The 27,680-nt window shown below is 40.2% G+C and overlaps 1 protein-coding gene across 4 annotated transcripts in view; it reads right to left on the reverse strand.

The window, feature by feature from the left end:
* CXXC4 (CXXC finger protein 4) overlaps window positions 1-26,747 on the reverse strand; it is a 49,022-nt gene extending 22,275 nt beyond the window's left edge. For 2 of the 4 annotated variants that reach the window (XR_009616249.3, XM_060654512.3), the window contains exons 1-3: window positions 7,213-7,540; window positions 7,015-7,090; window positions 3,184-4,520 (exon numbers count right to left, since the gene is read on the reverse strand). Coding sequence is in view for 3 of the 4 variants with exons in the window: in XM_060654512.3 (XP_060510495.3) it covers window positions 3,184-4,263 (1,080 nt within the window). In the remaining variant the exon portion in view is untranslated. Of the gene's footprint in view, window positions 1-3,183; window positions 4,521-7,014; window positions 7,091-7,212; window positions 7,541-26,595 lie in introns of those variants that run through there. The other 2 variants (XM_060654514.3, XM_060654513.3) reach the window with 2 other exon arrangements.
* Window positions 26,748-27,680: the final 933 nt, after the last annotated feature.

Below are 27,680 nucleotides of genomic sequence, written 5' to 3' on the forward strand. Positions count from 1 at the left end.
TTGTAATAACTGCTTTGAATAATTAGTGACAATTTTTTAATACAGAATTGACTAAATGAACAGTGTTCTATGCAAATACACAGTATCACAGAAAAACTAAATTTGTTTTATGTGCATTGTTATCTTATGGAATATTATCAAGAGGGTGATTTTATAAACATATTTCCAAGGCATTAAGATGCTCTTAACATGAGATGAAGCAGGAAAATGTGAAAATAAGTTAGGTTGTTCTAAAAGGAATGCCAGAGAGGGGGCTTTAAAAAATGTGGGCAAGAATCCCAAAACATCCATGTGAATCTGTCTTAATTTCAATTTACTCACCCTGAAAATCTGATTAAGCCTCCAGTCTTTGGGAGGAGAATAAGTCAATGGAAAGAAGGACTCATGAGGTTTGAAATGATAAATAAGAATAAAACTAATGATTATGATGCAATTATTAATTGGTGTCCATAATTTAAAGCCAACAAATATTAGCTACTGAACTTAAACCTGAAGTCCACAGGTAATACCCATAATGAAACCCCAAATCATTATCCTCAGCCAGGGAGTCTATCCAATCTCTAAAACATCTCCACAGATGATGATAACTTACAGGAACCAAATTAGAGAGGGAAGCAGGTCAGCAGGGGACTTTTCACCCACCAGCAAACACTGCTCCAGCTTTGGTTCAGTCATGTAAACCCTGTCACTCTGACATGCATCCAGCTGGTTTCCTACAACCATAACTGTGTGGTTACACATGTGCTTAAGGCTGCCATTGCCTTTTTAAAATAAGCTAGATAGAGTCTTAGCCAATTAAAAAACAAAACAAAACCCCTCCCCCAAACTTTTTCTTTCTGCCAAATAGCATTCCACTAACAATCTTAACCTTGAACCATGACCTTCTTGTAGGAAGGAGTATGTAGTTAGGAAAACATCTTCAGAGAGCTCTATGAAGACTGAAATTTGTTTCCCTTCTCACCCACACCCCATTTTCTGAAGATCAACAGAACTTTTGTGCACGTGGATTTAAAAGAAAAGGTAGTACTATGGGATCATCTGTGATCAAAATGTCTAAGGAATTTAAACATCACAACAAGTCTGTGGGAAAACTACCCAAATGAGAAAAAAAATGGACATTTATGAAATTTGTCTAGACTGATAAATCAGCATAGAAACTTGTGCAGAAAACCTATTGATAGCCACATTAAGCTCCTTCAGAGCGGTTATTTACTAAGTAAATCAGAATTATTCAGTGGCCCTTCCCACTGCATACTCTAAATCGGGATGCAGGCTGGGCCATGGGTCTAGCTGAAGGTGTAGCCTACTTGCAACATGAAATCTATTATGCTACATACTATATAGTTAAAGAGGAAAAATAAAGCCATCTAGTCCCTATCAACTGGGCATTAACAGGAAATTTTATCATGAACTGAATTTTAATTCCCATAGGCCTTAGAGACTAGAGGTAAGTTGCAATAAATTAATCCAGAAAAACACAATTCAAAAACTAAAAACTAGTTTTTGCCACCTAAGAAAATAGATAGACCTGCATTTTTATAATTGCTATTATCTTTGTTTAAGCAGCGTTGCCAAAGGAAATGTAGTAAACCACTCTGAAGTAAAGTCAAACTCTTGACAAAGAGATGGATTCTCTTATAAAGAGGAGTAAGTGCAATATTTTGATGGACCCGATCACAATCAATAATGATAGCAATACAACACTGTGGTTTTTCTGGAATCCCAAAGTGCCATTTGCTTTGTATATTAATAAAACTTAAAAAAAAATCTGTATCTTATATGTGTTCAAACCTGCAACAGAATTCTTTAACTTTCCTCTTTTAACCTTTTAAAGAGGTTCTCCTTCATGGAGAAAACTCCTTGAAGCAGTGCTCGCAATTTTTAAAAAGAATGTGCAAGTGCCCTCTGATAATAACTTGTGAGAGCCAGTCTCACTCTATAATCTGACCCATAGAACACTCCCAAATGCTAAATCCACTATCTACATTCTCAAGTATATATGAACATCCTGCCATCTACTCTGCAAATTTTATCAAGGGAATAAATACGATTACTTTTCCATATTTCTTTGTTAAACATTCCACTAAAACCATTTACCTATGATTGTACATTTTTTCCCTTTTTGTTTTGATCAAGTTACCATATGAAACTTCCACCAGACACATCACTCCTTGTATTTAACATAATTAAAAGCCTAATTTAACAATTACTTTAGTGGTAATCAGTACATGCCTGTTGTAAGGTCATATAGGAAAAAGAAACTATTATTGACCATCTAGGGTATCAATCAAAACTGTGCTTGGTGTATAGAACAATTTTGTGACCACAAAAATGGTTACTTTGTCAGATGCAGAGCCCAAAGGAAATATACTTTGGTAACCAAATTTTTTTGGAATCATTTGTTTCTGAAACTACCTGAAACAATTCTTAAATAGAATTACCATCACCTGCCCAAACTGAACTAATTTCGTCCCTTTATTCTTAGACACATCCTTCTTAAAAATTGCAGGTGGTGTTCAGCTTTCCGTATTATTTCTGCTTTCTCAAAAAAACACCAGATATGCAGAAAATGGAAAATAGAAACGTTTTTTATCACGGTGGAGAGGAAAAAAAAAAAAAAACTATTCTAGAAGGGGGTAGAACACCCTTTTGAAACCATGTATTTCAGCTTCAATGATCACTCCGATTGTGTTTTAATGGAACTATAGGCTTTTGTGCCACAAACTGTGCCCTCACTGTTATAACTGGGCCACTAAGAAGTCTCCCTTAGCCTATAAAAGTATGTAAAACGCGAAGTGTCCAATCCTTTGGGCAGAGATGCTTTTAAAACTAATACTAAGAGGGAGGGGGGCATTTGAAACCGCCAAGGGGGCATTTTTGACCATACTGAATGTGAAACTTCTGAGTTTTTTAAACCAATTACATTAGTTTACCACCACAGATAAAAAGGAGGGGCGCACCCCCCCCCCATCTGGAGGCCAGTTCCACGCGAAGTGCAGCTGGGGAGGGTGGTGGAGAGGCCGTGCCCTCGCAACCACCTGCGACTGTATCTTACAACCTGAAGGAAGCTTCAGGAAAGGGGTACTGCATCTTCAAGCCAGACAAGAAGCCCTGAAGGGGAGAAGAGAGGGGAGTGAGGAGGGAAGGGGGGAGACTGGGAAACAAGAAATCATCTCCTCTGACCTCTAGTGAAGTGCCAGGTTTTTTCTTTAGCTCTTCACATTTTCTAAATTTGCAGATCTGGTGTCCCGTTTTGCGGTTCCTGCAACTGCTGCAGACGCCACAGTTGATGAGCCTCTTGCAGGGCACGCAGACCCCACACCTTTTCCTCTTCTTCTTGGCCGGGTTGGCTCCGCTAGCTCCCCCTGAGGAGGACGAGGAGGAGGAGGAATGATTCTGCGGGCAGTCTGCCAGATTGGCAATTTGAAACGCACTGTCTGTGACGGCTGCTGAGGCTGCTGCGGGGGAGTGAAGGGCTGTCATGACGATGACCCCTGGAGGTAATGAGATGCCCCCTAAAGCCGGGATAGCGGAAAAAGTCCCCACGCGCTCGGGGAGATTCATTATCTCTGCTTCAGCAGCGCCGCATTTGAGCTTGTTCATGCATTCCCCCGCCAAAGGTCTGCAGTGTTCAGGGGATAAGGTGGAGAGGAAATTAGTATTTGCCATTTGCAACGACGGCTCTGGCGGGCAGCCAGCTTTCCCCAGCCTCTGGGAGTCGTTTCGGTGGTGCATGCTGGTCCTGCTGCCGCCGCCGCCGCCGCCGCCACCGCCGCCGCCGCCGCCGCCACCGCCGCCACCGCCGGCGGGGAGGATTGCCGAGGAGGAGGCGGAGGAGGAGGCGGCGGCGGAGGAGGATTTCCTGCCGCCCCCGCCGCCCCCGCCACCGCCCCCGCCGCCCCCGCCGCCGCCGCCGCCCCCGCCGCCGCCCCCGCCCCCGCCGCTGCCCCAGAGCATGGCGGTGGCGGCGGCGGCGGTGGCCGCGTTGTCGCAGTTCCAGGGGGACATGCCGATGCGCGCGGCGGCCGCGGCGGCGGCGGCGCTGCTGGGGAAGATGGGGGTGGTGATGCGCGCGATCTTGGCCGCCTGCGGGAAGGCGCCCCCGTTGGTCTTGTAGAAGGAGGTGGCAAAGGAGCGGTAGCGCTCCATCTCCGAGTTGTAATCCACAAGGCTGTTCAGGGCCCCCTCGGGCAGGTGGCTTTCCTTGGGCAAGCCCGGGGCCTCCGGGCTCGGCCCGGGCTCCACGCAGACATTGGTGTTCATGGTGCAGGGGGGGAAGAAGGGGTGCAGGGTGGAAGTGGGGACCGCCTGGTCCGACACCTGGGTGGGAAAGGGGGGGAGGTGGGGGGGAGGGAAGGGGGTGATGGTGGTGTCGGGGTGGGGGCCGAGGCGGGAGGGGAAAGTGGGTCCGGATGGGGAGAGCAAGGTGAGGACTGCTTTATTCCTCTCTGGGGCGCATTTCCACAGACGGTGAATTCCCAGGCAGCGTCTTCCTTAGCATTATCCTCCAACTGTTACAACTAAAATAAAGAAAGTCATTCCAACGAGCTGCACGAGGAAAAAGATTAAAAATAAATAAACAGCCTCCCTCACCACCCCACCGCAGACAACTGAGAGCTCCCGCATTCTTCGTCAGGTCGTTTGCATGACAATCATCAAGACGTGACCCCCCGATTCCCGCCCACCCCCCCCCCCCACACACACGCTCCCAACCTACTCCCTCCCACCCCACAGCACACCGCAGCTCCTCCCCCCTATTCTCATAACCCTCCAGAGAAAATGTATTAATAGCCAGGATACCCAGGGAAAGAGGAAAGACGGGGGTGACAAATGCCGAGGGAAAAGGGCAATTGGAGTGCTAAAGACATGCAAATCAGGGGTGGGAGGGCGATACTACCTATAAGCAGAGGGCATTTAAACATTATGAAATGTGTGAACAAGTGCTGCCTGGGCATGCAAATGCTGTAAAGTAGAAAACAGCAATGGCCCTATGAGGAAAATGAACAGGAAATTAGCAAATGAAGTACTGAGAAAGTCTACAATACATCCGAGTATAAACTGTAAGCAAACACAATACAACTGAGAGCTGAGAGACTGCCCACATACAATCCGAACTAAAGAGGCAGGGAAAAAAGAACTACCAGCTGCCACAGTGTCCTTCTGTGTCTGCGGTCATTAGTTTGAATCCCAGCACAGCTGGCTCTGTTAGGGTCTTAATTCAATGGACCAAGGACAGGTCTCAATTGTACAAGCCATTTGGTGGTGGGGCTTGGTGGGGGTAAGAGGGTGGTGTTCTACTTGTTTAAAAGAAAGAAAGAACGAAAGAAAGAAAAGAAAGATGGACTAGATACAAATTTTTAAAAATAATACAAACAATGTCACAGGTTTTAAACCAAGTGCCTGCAGCCTCTGTAAGAATATTCCCAATAATTCCAAATGGAGACTCCTGTCTCTTCCCAAGACGAGAGGAAAGCATGGGACTTTTTTTTTTTTTTTTTTTTAAGAATCTCTCATACTCACTGCTTTTTACATTGAGTAAAAGATGGGGGGGAGGAAGGGAGATCTCTTAAGGTGTTGTTTACCTGAAGAAATAACCTTTAAAAAGATTTTTTTTTCTTTTGCTCTTTTTCAAAGGAAAGTTTAATGTTAACTGGGTATTTGCATTCATCTCTTTGCTTATAGGCCATTATTATGCTTTAGGAAGAGATATTTTAGTTGTTTATCACAGAGGAAGAGGTACATCTCAGCCCTTTAAGAAGTAATGCAAAGACATAAAGTGTATATTAACCTAAAAAACCCAGTTTCTTTGTTTCCAGATTTTGGGGGGGGGAGCAGAATATCTTTTGGTGACATCTTCTGAAGCCCACATATTGGCCTGGAATGTGGAGTTCAGGGAATTCTAAATGGGGGCCCAGTAGTCTCAAATATTCAGTTCAAAATGGATATCAATTATAGTAATTATGGTTATAATTAGATTAATGAACCATTTATGCCCAAACTCCAAGTGCAAAAACTTCAAGACCTGCTGATGAGGTGCCCTAAAAAGAGGGGTTTACGTAAACAAATCCCTATTAGGCAAAGTAAATCAAGATAAGGAACCTCACCCCAGGCTGGATTAGAAGCTAGCAGGCATCTTTCAATCACAGCAAAAGCCCCTAATCACTCAGGAACCACCTCTGTGGTTTCGCATTAGGGAAAACTGCTCCCTTCAGAGGTCTGATGGCAATACAAAGGGTGCCCCCCAAATGCTCCTGGCTAAATATTCTTGATGCTTGGAAGGGGGTAGGGGAAGACACAGCAAGATGATGCATATAGCTTCAGTTTCTGCGAATCACATTGTAACTGCAAGACCATAATAACTGCTACTCAGTAAAAACTAGTTATGCCAACCATGCATTAGCTATCACATTGAGTGGAGGGAAAAAATTCAGTATTTTAGTCTTTTGACCTTGTTCCAAATAAAGAAATAATTTAATGTCCCTTTTCCAGAGTATTAGAGGGCTGTTTCCAAACACAAGCTTTCCTTGCTTTTCCTATTGCCATCACCTCCCCCTCCCTCCCTCAAGGTTTAATGCCACCAGAAACTGTAGAAAATGATTGTGCCCAGTATCCAGGTCATTATTGTTTAATCAATGCATCTCTGGAGCATGAAAAAGGTACCTAAGCCACAGCTATTGTTTGGATTTTCTTTAAAAAACAAAATAAAACACACACAAATAACTATAGTCCTATTCCAAAGCTAAATTAGACAACCGTACTTCATGATCCTGTTTTGCCTTTAAACAATGTGACTGTCCATGCCTAATATTGTATGTCTGGTCTACCAGAGACATAGAGATCAAAGGTCATATTTAACATTCAGGAGGAGGGGCGGGTGCAGATTAATTAATAAATTAATACAGCGACGCCTTTTATTGCTGGACTCCAGCATTAATAATCTACTTTTACAATCCCAACGGACAGCAAACATTTAAGAGAAAAAAAGCCAGAGAAAGAGAAAGAACAATCACTTACCAGTCTCTTTTTATTTGGGGAGCCTTAGAATTTGCAGACGCTGCTAGTCTGCCTTTAATTAGTTGCACATCACCCCCTAACACAAAGAAACACAAATCCAGATGTGTCTTGGCAGCTCCCAATTACAACTTTAATACTTGTAAACAAACTGTTGGGGGGGGGGGGGATAAATAAATATGCGGATCAAAAAAAAAATACCTGTAAATGGCTTTTTTTTTTCTTGTTGCAGAGAGAAGGAGGAGGAGATGGTGTTAGTGGTGGGGGTGGAAGGAGGAGGAGGTGGGGGGAGAGGAAAGAGCCGAGTGTGAGTGTATGTGTGAGAGCGCGGGGCTGTTCTCGGTGGTCTCTCCTCTCCCAGCGCGTTGCTCTCCGTCCGTCTCCAGTCGCTGTGTGCGAGGGAGGGAGGGAGCCGGGGAGCCTCTCTCTCTCCCCTCTCTCTCTCTCTCTCCCTCTCTCTCACCCTCCCCCCTTCCCTCTCTGTTTGTGTGTGTGCGTGTGTGTGGTTGCTGGGGGAGGGGAGCGCGAGAGAAAGGCGAGGGAGGAGGTGTGGAGGCTGGGGGCGGGGGCGGGGGCGGGGGGGTGATTGGCGCCGAGGTGAGGAGGACGCAGGGACGTGGACACCTACTGATGATTGGCTGCAAATTACACGGGGAACAAGAGGCGCACGCGGGCCGGCGCTCCCCTTCACAAATCCTCTCCTCGGCGGAGGAGCCACGTTTCCCTGCTCGCCTGCCGTTCGCCCTCCCTCCCGGCGCCCGGCTCTCCGGCTCAGACGCCTAGCACCGAGGGCCGTTGATTATTTTCTTTTGCTCTCGGAGATAATTGCTTGGAAGGGATGGAAAGAGGGCGTTTCCGCCGCTCTCTCTCGGCGTGTGCGTGTGTGTGTGTGTGTGTGTGCGCGGGGGGGGGGGAGCGTGTGCGGGTGTGTGTGTGTAAATAAACTTGTCTGGGTTTTCTGGATGGGTTGAGGAGAGGAGTACAAGAAACAGAAAAGGTCGCGTTTGTTTGAAGAATGCTCTTAGTTCGCACCCTGCCGCATGGCTTTTAAATAATTCTGCTGTACCTAGAAAGACTTTTTCAAAGATCTTATCACTTGGGGCTTTAAAGTAAGGGAAAACGGATCAGGTTTCTTGTTGTCCACATCTTTTAAATATTTGTATACCAGAATGTAAAAAATTGGTGATGTGACGCTTGACCGATCTCCAAATCAATCTCAGTCCTTCTCTCCCTCTCTTCTTTCTCCCCTCCCCTCCTCGCCTCTCCTCTCCCCTTTCCTCCTCTCACTCTCCCTCTCTCCTCCAATCCCCTTCTTTTCTGTTCCATTTGGTGGTTCCAAGTATTAACTCAGATTTTTAACTTACTGCCCTATTTTTAATTTCAAACTTTGCTCAAACAAAACTACTTTTATATCTGCATTAATTGATTTTAATACTACTATGACTTCTTGACACTCAGAGAAAGAGCTTAATAATGGACAGATAAATCTTTTACCACAGGTCATGTATAAATAAAACTCACTCATAAATGCAGCTATGAATTAACTTTTTCACTGCTGCCTTCAACAAAATGAGATATTCCTGGATTCATGCTATCCTACTATTGAAATGAAGTATGCTCTAGTGGAAATGGTTATGAAATAATATATAAAAGCATGAATCTTTTTTGATAATAATTTCCTAAGACCGGCTAACATTAAGCTACAAAAGTAAAAAAGAAAAAAAAATAGACTGTTTAACGTGGTGTTCTAAAGTTTTGTATTAAAATTCAAACAATATTCTGAAATAAGGCAATAGTGTATCTTCAGCAAAGGAAGAAAAGTATCATAATGAGTTGTTTCTTTTATAATAACAAAATACTGAAAAGATATTTTAAACCATTTTATATTTGAATTTTCAAAAGATTGACCTTGACCATATCAAGATTCTGCCAACTATACAGGATTGATTATTGATAAGACGTTAAGAACTGTGGTGTGTATAAATGAAGTTGATGTCCCAAGAGTGGGTAACTACTGAAATGAGGGGAAGATTCTTTCATGACTCATTGATTAATATGAATGTTTTGCTGTTTTTTAAACATAAAATAAGTTGGTTATAAAATTAAACAAACTGGCTATCTGGCATTTACAGACAAAATAACTGGATGGTTAATAATTACTTAAATTCACTCATAAGATTTTTTATACTTTTGTTAATTTCTTGTAAAAGCAAAGAAGGCCATTTTCTTTCTTTCTTTCTTTTTTTTTTTTTTTTTTTTTTTTTTTTTTTACTTTTTTGAGCCTAGCATCGTAGAAAATTGATCAGCAAAATGTAGGCACTTTTTAATGAATGAAAACATACTGCAAAGCTGATAGATTCTGAACCATCTTTTCAAGATATTTATAATATCAGTCCAATAATAAAAGTTTTGAAGTTCGTAAATAGTTTTTTAAAATCAAAACACTATGCTTTCTCATGCCATATTTGCTTTCATTTTCAGAATACACCAAGCTCACTTCCAAAATGAAACTCTAAACAAATGAGAGAAAATAGGCACCAAATTCCAAAGAATTTTATTTTCTAGCTTATAAAGTAAAAACTCCAGACCATTTAGGCTTAATTGGTAAGAGATGCTATTAATGACCCATCCGTATCAGATCTGTGCTAAGTGGTTTGCAGATACTTTATTTTAATATATATTTATGCACTAACCATATGAGGTAATTATTTCCATTCTTACAAATAAGTAAATTGAGGCCCATAAAAATTAGATAACCAAGATTGAGTCTTAAATTTTAATGTATAACAAGGCAAAATCTGCACCCAATCCTGTCTCCAAAGCCTTACGCTTCTAATCTTTATCCTAGTCTATCAGTAATGAATTAATTAATCAATAAACCCTCTCTGCATACTAGAACCTTAGTTTTAATTATGATCATAGGCCTCTAATTAATATGACATTAATTGAACATATAGAACAAATGATAAAATATACCTCATGGCTCTGATATTACATCATCGTCTTTCGATTAGGGAATTGATTACATCCTTGGCCCAATGGGATAAAGACAAATATCTCTTTTCTGGTCTACCTCTTATCCTTTATTATTATTATTTGTTATACTAGTTTTGCCACTTGCATATCTGTCATGTTTCACACCAGTCCTTGTCCTATGTTGTGATGTGTCAGTGTTTTGTAACAATTGCTGAGAACACTTAGTCCTCTGTTAACTCTTCTTAGGAATCCACAGTTCTACAAGTACTAAAAGTTAAGGTTTGTTCCCTCTGCAAAACGCCTGCTATAGCTTCTGATTACCTGAAAGTGGGCCTTTCCTCTGCTTTATGTGTTTTGTGATCTGAAGCAGGAGTACAGGGGCTTCATTGATATCTTCATGGGAAAATGCAAAATTACAACTTGAGTATCACCTGAAAAAGTATCTTCTCCTCTGAAAACATTTTGTAATGTGCTATGAAATATCATTAAAGCATTGCTGCCTTTCATCATGATCAGTATCACCATTATCCCGGAATCTCTAAAAAGGTAGCATATCTGTCCTAACAAAAAGACTCTGAAATGTATCAGCACAAAAACCATAGGAGTATATTTTTTGTTTCTGAAACAGCCCAGGGTGGGAATTTCAGATCGGAGAACCATTCTCCTCTATGAGTGATTCATGGTTCCAGTTTCCTTCTATCTTGGCACTTTGCTGTCCCCGAAGGACTGCTCACCAACTACAAGGAGCAAGCAGAAGGGCATGGAGAAGGCACCATCCCTTCTTAAAGACCTTGGTCTTGAAGTGATCCACAGTGCTGCAGCTCACATGCAATTGTCAAGAATTGTGACGTGCCACGACTAGCTGCAAAGTTTGCTGCACAGTCACTTCCTAGATGTAACTCTATTACTGTGGAGTAGAGAAACGATTTTGGTGGACAGCTGGCAGTTTCCCACACAGAGTAACACTAAAAGGAGAATAACCGGCTGGAGGGGTTAAATAGTCCACACAGCCCAGAAGTGACCTTAAGATTCCTCCTTCCCTAAGAGCATTTTTGCTGATTATCACCCTGAGAGATTACCATTAAGAGCAATCTCAATGACTTTGGGGGAAAGTTTGGCAACCAGGAACAAATTATGTTTCTTAAATACGTGTAGGACATCCAAACTATGGCTAGAATATTCAAACAAGAATTTACTAAAGAACAAAGAAAGCATAAGTAACCGAAGCGGAGGAGATACCACAAACATAAAATAAACTTAAAGATAAATTGTAGTCATTAGAATCTTACTCACTGGTGTTTTCAAAACCCAGAGGTACCATTTAACCCTCCAACCAGTAAGGTGCTCCCTATTAATCGCTAAAACTATCCACCATCCAGGTTAGGAAAGGTGTCACCTAACATTGTAGAAGCCACCTTCCCAATTTGTGTTTACAGTCTCTGAGAACTGCCTCTTTCCATCGTAATCCACACTGTGAATAATAATACAATAACTATATCCTTCACAGAAGGAATATACCTATAAAATGGATAGGGAATAATTTTTTTTAACTCTTCTTTGGAGCTACCTGAGATTTTTATTTCTCTGTCTTCTTTACCAAATTTGAGATCCTTGGTATCAGGAATTGTGTCTTATTCAGTTTTGTGTCCCAGCTCATAGAAGCTTGGCACATGGTAAGATCCTAACCTTCTGTGCCATGCACGTTGAAGGAAAGTAGCACACACAAAACATGGAAATAAGCTCTCCGTTGCCTGTAGGATAAAAATGCAAAATTCATAAGATGGCATTCAAAGCTCTTCTCTGATTGGCCCCATCTTTTGAATCTCATCTCTTATTATACCTTACAAGAACTCTCTACCCCAGCACATCCGTTTCTTCCAGACAACATTCCTCACTTTACCATGACCTTATAAAAAAACAAAGACGAAAACAACAACAACAACAACAAAAACAACAAAACCCTTTACTTACAGAATCATAAACTAAGAGGAAGTACTGCTATTTAGATAAAAGAGACTTTTTTGCTTGTGGCAAATTATTCTATTATAATGAAATAATATTTTTAAATCCCTTAAGTGAATATATTTTAGAGAATTTTTAGAGATTTTCTTGGTGACTCAAGAAGTGGAATTTGATCAAATTAGTTCTTAAAAATCAATATTCTGCACACCTGTTATTTTCTTTCACTTTTAATTAAATATCGATACATCATTATCACAATGCTGACCTTCATATTCAAAGCTGGTACTCTTAACCCGCCAACAGTAGGTCATGTGCTTTGAGCTGTTTTCCAGCAATAATAAATTTGTCTTAAGCTATCTACACTCTCTGGCCTTGTCTTTCTAATGACTAACAGGAAGAATTTATGAAATGGCTGGCCACCGTTAAGGATAAAATCTGTGACTATTGAGGGTAATGAAAATAATGGGTTCACAGGGTTAAACCCATTACCTTGGCCTCATTAGCACCATATTCAAATCAACTATCCTCATAAAGTACACACATTCACCTATTTTTACATACAGTCTGGGCACTAGACAGAAATGTACCAAACACTCTTCTGGGCATTGATTTTTAGTATCGTTCTTCACAAGGTCTAATTTGGTCTAGGCCCACTCTTATTTCTTTGCGGCACTCCTTGTTATATAAATTCTCATTTCTATAAAATTACATCTTTGAGACTCCACTTTGAGACTCAGCTGTGTAACAGTTGTCCACAAACACAGAATCCCATACAAATGAAATAAAAACAGGCCAGAAAGGGAAGTCTCCAGAAGAACACTTCTTCCATAGACTTCCTAACCGGCTTGATTTTGACGAGATACGGGCTTCCTTGTACTTTACCATAACTACTTGGTATGTTTTGTTCATTGGAGTATTAGAAAGCACAGGCAAGAACCTTACAGATTTTTTCAAAGTATTCACTCATAAAGGAAATAATGGTCAATTTTGGTACAAAACACCAAGTCATGGTAAGTATCTTCCAGACACCAGCAAATCTAAGCATAGTTTTGCAATTTGAGCCCCAAGTTTCTCTTTAGGGTCTCTCTTTTTCTCTGCTTGGCAGTATCCAGGCACCCTTCATTGGCCCTTCTCCCAGGAAAATTTGCTTCAGGCATGGAGCTGGGTGCTTTCCTGAAAGTGTATTTCTTAAGATAGATAAGTAATGATAAAATCCTATAAAGTTTGGAAATCCTGTGAAGTTTGCAAGTGTGAGCTGACCAGAAAACACTTCATGCACCTCTGTCAGCAAGCACTCAGTGTCACAGTGGCCCGTGCTTCCTGACGACAGTCCAGAATGTGGCAGCCTCTGTTCCTTCTGTTTTCAGCCATTCTCTTCTGCACACAAGTCTTACCTGACAGGATTTACAGAACACTGGCACGCAAGTAACAGAGTCCCCTCTCTCACTCCCTCTCTTTATTCTCACTCAAAGCCTCAAACCCAAATGTTCTCCTTTGCTCAAAGACAAGAGGCAGGCTTTTGTTTAAAATGAATTTATATGCAGAAACTGGACATTTTGTAAATAGGCTTGTGATCCTTCAAATCACCAGACAGGACTTGCCCAGTTAGTCAAAGCAAACAAAAAAAACCTCCAAGAATTTTAATAATGAGGTTATTTCTAAAATTTGCTTTTGTAAAGACATAAAATTAGGCTACGACCATCATACTTTTTAAGCTCTATAAAATTTTGAAATTAAATTTATTTTAAACCGTTTTCTATTAAGCAATGTTCACTGAAATCACCATTTTTGAATTTGACATTTTTAAAATACAATAAAGACATTTTTTATAATATGTTTGTGATTTTTTTTTCTACTGAGCTTGAGATTTTGACGTCCAATGTAACCTGGATAGCCCCATTTGCAATTACATTTCGAATCAAAACCTTTTTTTTTATGCTTGCTTTTTAAAAATGTATGTTTCCACCATTTAGTTTATCTTTAATTAACCCTTTTCAGAATAAAAGATTATTATCTTTCTTTGTTAAGATGAAGAATTCAGGATAATATCCCTGAGTTGTTAATGTTCAGTCCAGGAAGGTTTTTTTTGTTTTGTTTTTTTGTTTTTTCCAGTGCTGACCTTTGTTATGCCGTAGTTATAGCAACAAGAAGAGTTCCTTCTGTCTGTCTGTTGTGTTCTCTTTCCAAACTAATGACAGTCTTTTCTATGCTGCTGTGTAATATGGCGAATGCTTTATGTGCATCAGTTTCTTGATTTATTGATGTATTTAGTGAAACCAGCAATTTAAATGGAAATATTTTAAATAAATGAAATTAATTGAAATGGAATTTGCATATTATGTGTGTTTGTGGAATATGGCTCATTCATTTAGGTATTTTTCCATATTGTCTTTAAGCTTCCCTAATCAACTTGCAGTTTAACTTCTCAAAGATCTAATTTATTTATCCTATCATTATATCCTTAATCTAAACACGAAGAGAGAGAGAGAGAGATTGAAAGAGAGAGCTAGGGAAGCCCTCCTTAGGGGAGTGATGTGTTGTGAGAACATATAGGTTGTCTGCCAAACTGGGCCACACAATCTTCCTATGACCTTGGGCATTCTAAGCCTCATTTTACTGATCTGGAATATCAGTTTAATTATAGTAATTACCTATCTCACAGGGTTTGTGAGGTTTAATTAATGTTAGCAAAGTGCTGGAGCTATTTAGTAGAACAGTACTATAAAAGGCAAACTACCTGAAAATCACAACTGCTTCCTCCCCGCATAGTACTTAATTTTCTACACTACTTTTCTCTTCAGCCTTAATATCACATTTATTGCTTTTTCCCTCCCCTTCAGATCTCTATCCGTGGTCCTTCCTACTTGAGACTTGCCGTGGATGAAGCACATGGCCTCTGCCCCACTTCTCTCAGGTGTACCATTTCCCCCGGGAGTTGAAACATTCTGGAACCCAATAGGAACAGGAGAAATGTAGTATCTGAGTGGCGGTGCCCTTCTCTTAAGTCAGAGTCTACAGTCTGAATTTGGGTCTCAAACACCTTCTGCTTGGGTGTTATTGGAGTTAGATTTCCAGTCTTTTTCAAAGATTGAGAGATCTGAAAGCCCTGTGTCTACATTCCCTTCTGGAAACAGTAGCTGGAGCTGTGATTAGAGATGGGGTCTCTAGTTTGCCGGCATTCTTAGCACTCCCTATTATCTAACACTTGTCCACCTAAACATTGGAATTTGCAACTCAGGGCCTCTGAGAACATTAGTGCTAGCTAGCTGTTCACTGCACAACAATGCCTGGCCAAATGGACAAGTAGGGGCTGGAATCCAGCCCATTGCTCTGCTTGCCAAGCCATGTTCTGGTGGGTCTAATTTGCACAAAGGCATTCTAGGGACCAGAAGTGGCCTTGTCAGTATCCCAGCTATAAGTCAATTAAATAGAACAGTGACTGCCACAGTGACCTTAATTAGTATTAAAAAATTAGCATCCCGTCTTTGAAATTATACCCCACAAGACTATATCAAACTTAAAATCGTATTCCATTTTTGTATTTACCCTCTCATCTTGTGGACCCATTTGTACCTAAAACGCATTCCAACATGAGCTACTTTTCAAATACGATGTAAATAGCATGAAAATTTTAGTTGTGTTAACTCACTGCGGCTGAAACAGAATTATATTTAATTAAAAATTAATAAAATGACCAAAAGCATAATGTGTATTGGATCGTTGTAATAATGTTATATTTCTTTCTTTGGGGACAACTACCTTTGAAATAGGGGACACTATTTATACCCTATTCTCTGTTAACTGCTAGCATTTTACAAGGGTAGCACTGCTTGAAAGACCAGTTGTTCTTACCTATTAGGAACTTGACTTTTTTTTTTTTAAGTTTATTTATTTATTTTGAGAGAGACAGCCTGAATGGGGGAGGGGCAGAGAGAATATATCAAGCAGGCTCCGTGCTGCCAACTTACAGCCTGACGACCACGTGGGGCTCAAACTCACAAACCAGGAGCTCATGACCTGAGCCTAAACCAAGAGTCAGATGCTTAACCGACTGAACCACCCAGGCACCCCAGTAACTTGGTGCTTTTAAAATGATGATGATTTGATGGCTTTTCCTTTTGAATGTCTCTACTTTTAGAACTATTCTTTTCCTGTCATTTTGGCTATGCTATATAAGCAAAAAAAGAAAGTGAAAAGCGAAAAAGAAAGTTACCCAACGGCAACATTCATTGATTTACACTTCTTTCCCAAGTTTCACGAGTCCAAAATTTGAACAAGGTCCCATGAAAGCTAACCTCTAGATATTTTACTGATCACTAATCTATTTGCAAGAGAATCCGGATAACTATATCTTTCCCTTATACAAAACATAATGTAACTTTTACTCTTCCACTATAGTGGGAAGGAAAGTTGTCAGATTTCTACTCACTACATGTAAGAGAAAATTACTCAAACTGGCTTAAATGATGAGGTCCCAGATAGGCAGGCTTCAGGCATAGAACAATGTGTAGTTTCAGGGTGTCATGGGTGGTACACGTTCTCCCCATCTCTTTCCTCAATCATCCCCATCACCTTGGTCTTCCCTCAGGCAGATTTCCCTCACAGTTACTGCTGCAGCAATTCCAATCATCATTTCCAGGCATCTCAAGGAAAGAAAAGGGCTGCCTTGTTTTGTGTCTATGTCTTTAGAGCAATAAAATCTAGAAGCACTAAGGCTGATTTCCACTAAGATCTCATTAGCCAAAATGAGGTCACATGTCCACACCCACACCAACCACTCTCAAAGAGAATGAGATTGACTTAGTCTTATTTTTTTATTTATTTTTTTTACATTTATGTATTTTTTGAGAGACATAGAGAGACAGAGCGCAAGTTGGGGAGGGGCAGAGAGAGAAGGAGACACAGAATCCAAGGCAGGCTCCAGGCTCCGAGCTGTCAGCACAGAGCCCGACACAGGGCTCGAACTCACAAACCGCGAGATCATGACCTGAGCCAAAGTCAGATGCTTCACCGACTGAGCCACCCAGGCGCCCCTGAGATTGACTTGGTCTTATGAGTATCTACTATACCAGGAGCTAGCAATGAGATCATCCTGAAGCATATGACAGTCTGGAGGATAAGAAATATCTAAACATAGAGCACCTGGCTGGTTCAGTCAGTTAAGTGTCTGACTCTTGTTTTCGGCTCAGGTCATGATCTCCCAGTTTCATGGGTTCAAGCCCTGTGTCAGGCTCCGGGATGGCAGTGTGAAGCCTGCCTGGGATCCTCTCTCTTCTCTCTCTGCCCCTCCCCCACTTGCATTATCTCTCTCTCTTTTTCAAAATAAATAAATAAACTTAAAAAAAGAAAAGAAATATCCAGGGTGCCTCAGTGGCTCAGTTGGTTAAGCGTCCAACTTTGGCCTAGGTTGTGATCTCACTGTTCCCTGAGTTGGAGCCCCATGACAGGCTCTATGCTGACAGCTCAGAGCCTGGAGCCTGCTTCAGATTCTGTGTGTGTGTGTGTCTCTCTCTCTGACCCTTCCCCACTCATGCATGTCTCTCTCTCTCTCAAAAATAAACATAAAAAAAAAAAAAACAGAAAGAAAGAAATATCTGAACATTAATCATCATTCAATTGAGAAAGAGGAAGAAGGAGGTGGGGGACTGGATGGCTGTTAGTGAGACAAGTATCAGTGTCTGTTGTTGCCTTGTATAATTCCATTACTTTGTTTTTTCCTTCTTGAAAAGGTAAGCAGTCCTAAATCTCATGAATCATGCCAGATTATACATGATAAGGAGAAGTCAGTTTATGGATACTAACATTGTATCGTGAGTAAAAATTAAAATTCCAGTTTTGACTCTGTAAGTAAGAGCTCATTTTTAGCCACATGGCTTTCTGAGCAAAGCTTTACCGACTTATTACTACTGAATCCTCTCATATTTGTCTCAGAACTTGTATGCTCTTCTACACAAGTCAAAGGGTATCTGAGCTCCAGAATAAGGGATAGGGTTAAAAACTCTGGATGTTAGGAGAAAGCAGAGAGAATGAGGAAATTAAATTAAGAGAAGTGGTGAAATTTTCATGGTATAGCACATCTATTTCCATAATTAAGTCTATCATGAATAATTTCCTCTTATACCTTCTGCTGGCCCTTACAACCATTACTTTAACATATTTGCAAGGTATGAGAAGCAAAATAAATAGCCAGTCTTTAAAATTTCAAGTTGATCCCCAAACTGACTCAAATTTGCAAAAATCTGGCATAATTTAAAAGTAAATAAATAGAAGCAACACTTAGCAGAAGGTTCCTAACATAAACAAAGCTGTGCACGTTTTGTTTATTTATGGGATCCATGCAAAGTGTCATATTCATTTAAAAATATTCAGCACAAGAGTGATTGATTTAAAAAATTGAATAGAATTAAGGACTATAAGCATTCTTTAAACCTAAAAGTTTGGAAAAGGGAGATTGACTAGTTTTTGTAATATTATACTTGGGAAAACATTTTTCTCCTTTACGTCTGTTCAGATTTTTTTTAAAGGATGATTGTGAGAAAGATAGTCACCATTTCTCAAAAGTGCATATAAATTGGGATGTGACAAACTCCACCCTTCATACAACACCTGAATGTTGCTCAAGGTTAAGTACTGAAACATAAGTATGAAGTCTCCTATATTAGTCTTTTTCATTCAAGGAATTTTTACAATGCTCCTAAAAGACAAAACAGTTTGAAATCCTTATCCCTGTGGGACTCACCTCTACTGCCATTTCTTTATTCAGCTGATGGCTATTCACTCTTCCTTTCCAGCCTGAATTATTCCCTATCATATTTTAATTGAATAAACATTCCTTAAACACCAGATATGTGCACAGCATAGTGTGTGAAGTACTGAGAGAAGGAAAAACTGCCCTGGAGAAACTAATAATCTGACAGAAAGTACTCAGATGAGGAGAAAATACATACACATGTACACACGCAGAGATCTAATGACAATTATCCCGTTAAAAAAAATTATCCCATAAAAAAATTTTAATGTTTCTTTCCGAGAGACGGAGACAGAGAGCAAGCAGGAGAGGGGCGATAAAGACAGGGAGACACAGAATCTGAAGCAGGCTCCAGGTTCTGAGCTGTCACCACAGAGCCCTACGTGGGGCTTGAACTCACAAACTGCGAGACTGTGACCTGAGCCGAAGGTGGCGCTTAACCGACTGAGCCCCCCCAGGCACCACTATCCCAGTTATTTTTTAACAAGAAGAATTTAAGTGAACAAGTAAAGGGTAACATGAAGTGGACTCTGAAAACTTCTATATATGGGAAGGGTAAATAGAGGGTAAAGATAGCAAACAGGAATGATTGGATAATTTGAGGGTTAGGATGCTCTTCAGAAAGACCTCACAAAAGAAGTCCTCTTTGAATTGGAATGACTAACAAATGGAGAAGAGGAGAAAGAATATTTGGTGTAAAGGAAATAGTGTAAGCAAAAGCTGAGGGAACGCAGAGTACATTAGAGCCCACAAACGGTGTGTTGTTGAACGTGACTATTGTAAAGGGTCTCCCAAGAAGAGAAAAAGTGATGGGTAATGAAACCCTGGAAGAAGAACAGAGTCAAATTGCATAAAACCTTTAACGTTATCCTGAGGAAAAAAGCCTTGTTTGGTAGTAAAAAGGAGCCATTGAATGTTTTGAGTACAGGACATTTACTATCAGCACTTTTGTTTGTTTTTAAGGTCCCTCTGACTTCCACTGGAGAAGATGATTCGGAGGGAGGAGAGACATCATGTTCCTGGAGGGCATTTTAGATTCAGATTCCTGCTACAGAATAGAACAGGCAGGAGACCAAGCCGAAAATTTTTGGAATGCCTACATTTTAATTAAGGGACCAATAAGTTTCAGAAGACAAGGAAGGTGACTCAGAAAGAGTCATCAGGAAAGGAGATAGTGACAGAATATCCCAAAAGGAAGGGTATTCCTAAATTGCTAAGTGGTCCACAGAAATAATGATGCTGAAAAATCCAAAAAAGGCTTGAAAGAAGCTGCCAGGGGCAATCCTAGAGTCGTATTCAGAGCAGTTTCATTTTTACCACTAATTGGTTTGGGAAGAGATGTCAGATTCCCATTACTATTCCTGGTCTTAGTGCAACCCCACAATTGGTATCTGCTCACTCATGTGCCAAAATCACGGTTATTTTATAATTAATTTTATGGGAAACTATTATTTATTTTATATGGTAAAACAGAAACTAGACACTCCTGCTGTACATTTGAGCTTCCCCATAAAGAAGCCAACACATTTGGCCATAAGAACTTTTTGCAATTGAGAGAGGGTTTCAAAGGTTTTGTGGTTACGTGATAACTATGTAGTAAAGACCATCTTTTTCCAGTCTCTATACCTCTATCAAGATGATGAAGAGAGGTTCACAGATTCCAACCTTTGTGTATTTCCCAATACTCACCTCATCAGAACTCATCAGGAATGTCAGTACTCATCTCTCTCTCTATCTCTTTGGTTTTTTTTTTTTTTCTAATGTTTATTTATTTTTGAGAGAGAGAGAGAGAGAAAGGGGGGGTAGGGGGAGAGAGAGAAGGAGAGAGAGGATCTAAAGCAGGCTCTAAGATATCAGCACAGACCCCAACACAGGGTTTGAATCCATGAACCACAAGATCATGACCTGCCGAAGTCAGACCCTTAACTGACTGAGCCACCCAAGCGCCCAGGACTCACTCATCTCCTGATGCACTTTGTCACTATTTTGTTCAGTCACCATGAGAAACCCTGATTCCCAGGACAGAGTTCATTTTCCACATTCTCATTTCCATATAGCTCTGCACATCCACCTTTCAGTACCCATCTCCCTGTCTCCTGAGACTGATGGTCTATTAGTAAAATCCTTCATGTCCTCAGCAACCTCTCTGGAGGCTCCTTTCATCTGGCTCTTGCTCAAATGTGGTTCCTTTAGCAGCACTGCCTGCCCTTTAGGTCTCACAATTGGCAAACTGGGAAGGGTTCATCCCTGCTCTTTGTTGCCACTTACAGACTTCCCCATGCTCTCCAACCACCCCCCCCCTTCCCTGCTTTAAAATTAATGTCATCACACTGTACCATCTACTTCTGGTTCTTTTGAAAAATCATCTAAAGGACTCGGAGGTTTGTCTGAATCTTCCACGAATTTCTCTTTAGCTCCTGGCTCACTCTGCCACAAGTCTTTCCTTGATTTTGAGAGATTGCAGTATTATTTGGGTATGTAATTCTCCCAGGACCCTTTCCTCCTTGACATCCCCCTTCCATGATGATTTCTTCCACCTTACCTCAATTACTGACCTCTGTGGTCACACACCCACTCTAGACCCACTGTCTTCTTGTCACCTCCTAACTTTCTAGATCTTCAGATCCTTGATTCTCAAATATCCTTCAAACCCTCACCCACCAGACCACCAATCTATTGATCCTACTACCACCTTTGCACTCATCCATCATGGCCTTTGCTTCCCTATATCCTCAGCTTAGTCAACATTATAGGCCCTCCCTTGCAAACTTTCTCAATTTTCTGTGATCAATCATTTTGAATATTCTTTCATATACCTTAATCTGCTTGCTTTCTCTTCACTAAACTTGCTAAGCAAACCCTTACCCTCGTTAAACACAGCTCTGTAACTCCTTCATTTGTGTATCCGAATAGCTGAATGTGGCTGTTTGGTATTGTGATTTACAAGAAATTTGTATTTCTCATCTGAATGACCAAAATATATTCTCATGGGTATTTGGTCTTTGGCTACAGTTCCTGGCTCACAGTTTCCAAAATCCTTGGAATGTCCTAAGTATTGAGAGTGATAAATGTGTCTTTTGTCATATAAATGAAGGTGACATTTGGACCCCATCCAAGGGTGGGGGCTGGTTGCCCGGAGGACCAACCACATGCTTAGAAGTTTGGAACTTTTAGTTCCACACTCTTCCCCCCACAACATGGACCTCTGGGCAGGCGAGAGGGGCTGGAGGTTGAATAATCAGCCAATAGCCAGTGACTTAGGCAATCATGACTATGCAATGAAGCTTTCATAAAAACCTAAAAGTGGGTTCAGAAAGCTTCTGGGTTGGTAAACACATGGAGATTGGGGAGAGTGGTGTGCCTGCAGGGGGCATGAAGGCTCTGAACCCTTTCTTCTCCATACCTCACTCTATGTATCTCATCATCTGGTTGCTGTTTGTATTCTTTATCATATTCTTTAATAAACTGGTAAACACAAATGTTTCCCTGAATTCTGTGAGCCATTCTAGCAAATTAAAAGAACCTAAGGAGGAGGTCACTGGAACCTCCAGTCTGTGGCCAGGTGTTCAGAAGAACTGGTAAGAGCCTGGGGCTTGCAACTGGCATGTGAAGCGGTGGCAAGAGGGAGGGGCACAGATTTTTATGACTGGACCCTTAACCTATGGAATCTGATGTTATCTTCAAGCAGATAGTGTCAGTATTGAGTGGAATTCAATTCTCAAACACCCTGGTGATGTCTGGGAATTGCTGTGTGTTTGTGTTGGGGGGGGTGGGGTGGGGGGCTGGTGCAGGGAAGACCTCAATATTGGAACTGAAATTGGGAAAAGTTGGTGTCAGTAGAGACCAGAAAAAAATGCACAAATCTCTCTCATTTTAACTTCATAGAAATTACTTAACGTGGGCATTTTATGTTGTAGAGCAATTATGTTACTTTCACTCTTCCTCTCTGTTTCATATTCTTCTCAAATCCCTAACACTTCATCCCTATTGTTTATTCTAGTTCTCTGCTTTCACTGAGTTTATAGAAACTATGAGAATAAAAATTCTATGAGCTCCCACCAACACATCTACTCATCTTCTAGAAACAGTACACAGACATTTTTTTTTCCTTTCCTTTTAGTGGAATAAACTCCAAGTGTTCCTATTCAAAGTCAAACCTTCCACATTTTCTCTAGATTCCATTTGCTCTGGCCCTACCTAAAAGCCTCACTCTTGAATTTTTTGTCTCTCCTTCATCAAATTATTTCTTTCAATTGTACTATTAACATTAGTAAACAAATATATATAATGATATATATATATATATATATACACACACACATATATATACATACCCATTTTAACCCCATTCCTTGCTTTACCTAGCTCATCCATCCTTTGACAGCAAAATTTCTTGAAAGAACCATATATATATATATATATATATATATATATATATATATATATACAATGTCACAACTTCCCTCTTTCTTTTACCTGTTGAACTGACTCCAGTCAAGCTTTTGTCAAAATTTCCAATGACTTCCACTTTGTTAAATCCAAAATCATTTTCATTCTTCCTCTTGTTTGACTCATCAACATCATTTGGTATTTTCTTCACATGGCTTTTAGGAAACCACTCTCCTGTTTTACCTTCTGCCTTGCTAACCTCTTAACACTTAAGTGACCCGAGATTTACTCTTTAGAATGCTTTTTCTTATCTGTCTACACTCATTCTCCTGTTGATCCTATCCAATTTATTGGCTTTAAATTTTATCTATATCCCAAAGACTCCAATATGTAAATCTCCAATATGGACTTTTATATCTAACTATTTGAAAAGTCCACCTAAATTTTCTAAAATTGAGTAGCTCTCTTTCTAATGCCACCAAAACTGACCCTCAGTTAATGGTGACTACATTACTCCAGTTGTTCAGATCAGAAATTTTGGTGTCATTCTTGACTCTTCTTTATCTGTCATGTTTCTCTACTATCAAAATATATTTAAAAAAACAGGGGCACCTGGGTGGCTTAGCCAGTTAAGCACCTGACTTTGGTGCAGGTCATGATGTCATGGTTTGTGAGTTTGAGCTCCACATGGGGTGAGCTCAAGCCCGGCTTCAAATGAGCCCCACTTCTCTCTCTCTCTCTCTCCCCTCCTCTGTCTCTCATGGGATTCTCTTTCTTCTTCTCTGCCCCTCGCTTACTTGCGCCCTCTATCTCTCAAACAAACAAACAAACACCATACCACTTCTTACCACCTCAACTGCAAACACTCTCATTCATACCACTAGTATCTCTTAGAGACCCTCATGACTGGTATCTTCTTTCCCCATTCTCTTCTACAATCTATTGTCAACCCTGCAGCTACAGTGGTTATATTAAAACCAAAGTCAGATTTTTCATACCACTCTGTGAAAATCTCACAGGCTTCCTACTTCCCTCAGAGTAAAGCCAAAGTCCCTATACTGGCTAGAAACGGCTATAATCTGGCTTCCTTTTACCTTTTTAACTCATTTACTCCATGTTCAACTACTGCAGTCTCCTTGCTATTCCTGGATCAGCTGAGGTTTCCCCTGCCTAGCGACTGGGCAGCATTGTTCCTTTTGCTTCATTTGCTCTTCTCCACCATCCATATTGATTGTTCATGTCCTTTCCTCCTGCTTTTATTCAGATGAGTCCTTCTCAGTGAGGACTTTACCTGTCCATGCTTTTAAAAATGTCATCCTGCATCCCAGCACCTCCTATTTCCCTTCCCTACTTGTGATGGTTAATTTTATGTGTCAACCTGACAGGGCCACAGTTTTATGGTATATGCCCAGATACATGGCTAAATGTCATTTTTGGGTGTGTCTATGAGAGTGTTTCCGTATGAGATTAGCATTTGACTCTTTATGCTGAGGAAAGCATATTGCCCTAACCAGTATGAGTGGGGCCCATTCAATCCACTGAGGTTCTGTGTAGTACAAGAAATCAGGGAATAGAAAATTGGCCCTCTGCTGGATTGTTTTCAAGCAGGGACATCAGCCTCAGGCTCAGACTGCAACTTACATCATCAGTTTTCCTGGTTCACAGATCTTCAGACCTGGGCTAAAACTATACCACCTGCTGTCCTGGCTTGCAGATGGCAGATGGTGGGACTTCTCAGCCTCCATAATAGTGTGAGCCAGTTTTTTATTATATCTATATTATGTATGTCTACCTGTCCATTTCTCTGGAGAATTCTGACTAATATAATACTTAATTTCCCCTGATAGTATTTATCACCCCTTAACAGTTTAGAAACAACATATATTCAAAAATTGTTTCTCTTCACAGAAGGTAAGCTACATGGGAACAGGGAAATTGTTTTGTTCAAAGCTGTGAATAATGCAGGGCATGCAACAGTAACTGAATTTTTAAAAATATGAATAGATGAGAGTAATATAACATATACAAGAGAGAGAATAATTATAAAGTTAGCAATGGAAATTTAAGAATTGGATCAAGAGCCCAAATGCTGGAACCAGCCTTGGGAATAAGTAGAAACAATCTTCTTCTGAAAAATAAGAGCAAAGAGAGAAGAAGAATAAAAGGAATGAGGGACTATAAAAGCAAATTCTAAGGTGGGATAGTGCGGATTTAAGAGATTTCAATTCTGACTACTCCTATTTTTCCATTAAGGCAGTAACCATCTATTAAAAATGAGGGAGTGAAGACAGATGCAGTGCATACAATCAGTGGTAAATATTTTGAAACATTAACTCAGTGAGTATGCGTTGACTTCAATTAAGTAAGCTAGAGAAGAGTAAATTGTTAATAGCAATATTGATACTTGAGGCTAAAATGAGTGACTTGCAGTGGATTTTTAGCTGCTCAGGAGCAGAATAGAGGGAATGTGTGTTTAGATTGATACAGAAAGGATGATTAGCATAGTGAGCATGGCCAAACTTGGTGAAGATGATGGAATTAAGAATCCTGCAAAAAAATGTACTTGAAACTCCTTTGTATTTTAACAAGTATTTAGAAATAAGCATATAATTGTTCACAGTGTTTTTTTATTATCCTTTTAATGTCCATAGGATCTGTGGTAATGCTCCCTCTTTCATTTCTGATATTAGTTTTGTGTCCTTTCTTTTTCTCCCAGCCTAACTGGAGGCATATCAATTTTACTTATCTTTTCAAAAAAAAACCAGATTTTGGTTTTATTGATTTTCTCTATTGATCTCCTGTTTTCAATTTTGTTGACTTTTGCATTAATTCTTATTACCGGCATACATTGGAAATATAGAGGGTCATTCCAGACCACCACAATAAAGCCAATATTGCTTTATTAAATATAGTTCCCCAGTTACATTTTAACATAGAATTATATTAAAATATAGCAAGTCAAATGAATTTTTTGTTTCCCACTGAATATGAAGATTATGTTTATACTACATTATAGTCTATTAAGAGTGTAATAGCATTGTCTAAAAAACAACATAATTCCTTAATTATAAAATATTTCATTGCTAAAAAATGCTAACCATTATCTGAGCTTTCAGCAAGTCATAATATTTTTGCTGGTGGAGGGTCTTGCTTCTATGTTGTTGGCTGCTGACAGATCAGGGTGATGGTGGCTAAAGGTTGGGGTAGCTGTGGCAGTTCCTCAAAATAAGACAACAGCAAAGTTTGCTGTGTTGATTGACTCTTTAAGTTGAACAGGTAGGGGCCATTGTAGGTCCTTAATTGGCCTAATTTTAATATTACTATACCTCAAGTAACAGGGAGACCTGATAAGAAGGAAAGAGACAAGGGAAAGGCTGGTCTGTAAAACAGTCAGAATATACTTAAAATTTATTAAGTTTGCTGTCATAAATTGGTGATGTCTGTGGTGCCTCAAAACAATGACAATAGTTAACACCAAATATCACTGATCAAAAATCACTTCGGCATACCTGGGTGGCTTAGTCTGTTGAGCATCTGACTTCAGCTCAGGTCATGATCTCATGGTTCTTGAGTTCGAGCCCTGCATCGGGCTTGCTGCTGTCAGTGCAGAGCCTGCTTGGAATCCTCCGTCCCCCTCTCTCTCTGCTCCTCCCCTGCTCATGTTCTTTCTCAAAAACATAAGATAAATAAAACATTTAAAACAAATCACCATAACAAATATAGTAAGTCTGAAATATTGTGAGAAATACCAAAATGTGACACAGACATGAAGTGAGTTAGTGCTGTTGGAAAAATGGCACCAATAAACTTGCTTGACTCAGAGTTGCCACAAACCTTCAATTTGTAAAACAACTGCAGTATCTGTGAAGCACCATTAAGTGAAGCACAATAAAATGAGGCATACCTGTATTTCTTTTACTGTGGGATGAATTTCCTCTTATTTTCTCAGTTTTCTGAGGTGGAAACTTAGGTTATGAGTTTTCAGTATTTCTTCTTTTCTTATATATGCATTTAATGCTACAAATTTCCCTCTAAGCACTGCTTTTGCTACATCCCACAAATTTTGATAATTAGTTTTCATTTTCATTTAGTTCAAAATATTTTTAATGTCCCCTTGAGATTTCTTTGACTGATGTGTTATTTAGAAGGATGCTATTTAGAGGCGTCTGGATGGCTCAGTCAGTTAAGCGTCCGACAATGGCTCAGGTCATGATCTCACGGTTTGTGAGTTCGGGCCCCATGTCTAGCTCTGTACAGACAGCTCAGAGCCTGGAGACTGCTTCGGATTTTGTGTCTCCCCCTCTTTCTGCCCCTTTCCTTCTCACTCTCTGTCTCTCAATAACAAATAAAATGTTAAAAAAAATTTTAGAAAAGATGCTATTTAATCTCCATGTTATTTCCCAGTTATCTGTTACTGATTTTTTTTCATAATTGCTCTATTTTTCCCCTATAAAATGTATCAACTTTTCTATTGAAATGTGCTACATTGCCTACCTTTTACCTTCATTCCCCTAGTGAGTGCAGTGATGACTGTGATCCTAAGCTGAATTTCTCTCCAACAATTACTCTTCACTAAGAGAATGGCTTCAGTTAA

This window comes from Panthera onca, chromosome B1 (genome assembly GCF_046562875.1).
Source record: "Panthera onca isolate mPanOnc1 chromosome B1, mPanOnc1 haplotype 2, whole genome shotgun sequence".
In the NCBI taxonomy this organism is placed as follows: Eukaryota; Metazoa; Chordata; class Mammalia; order Carnivora; family Felidae; genus Panthera; species Panthera onca.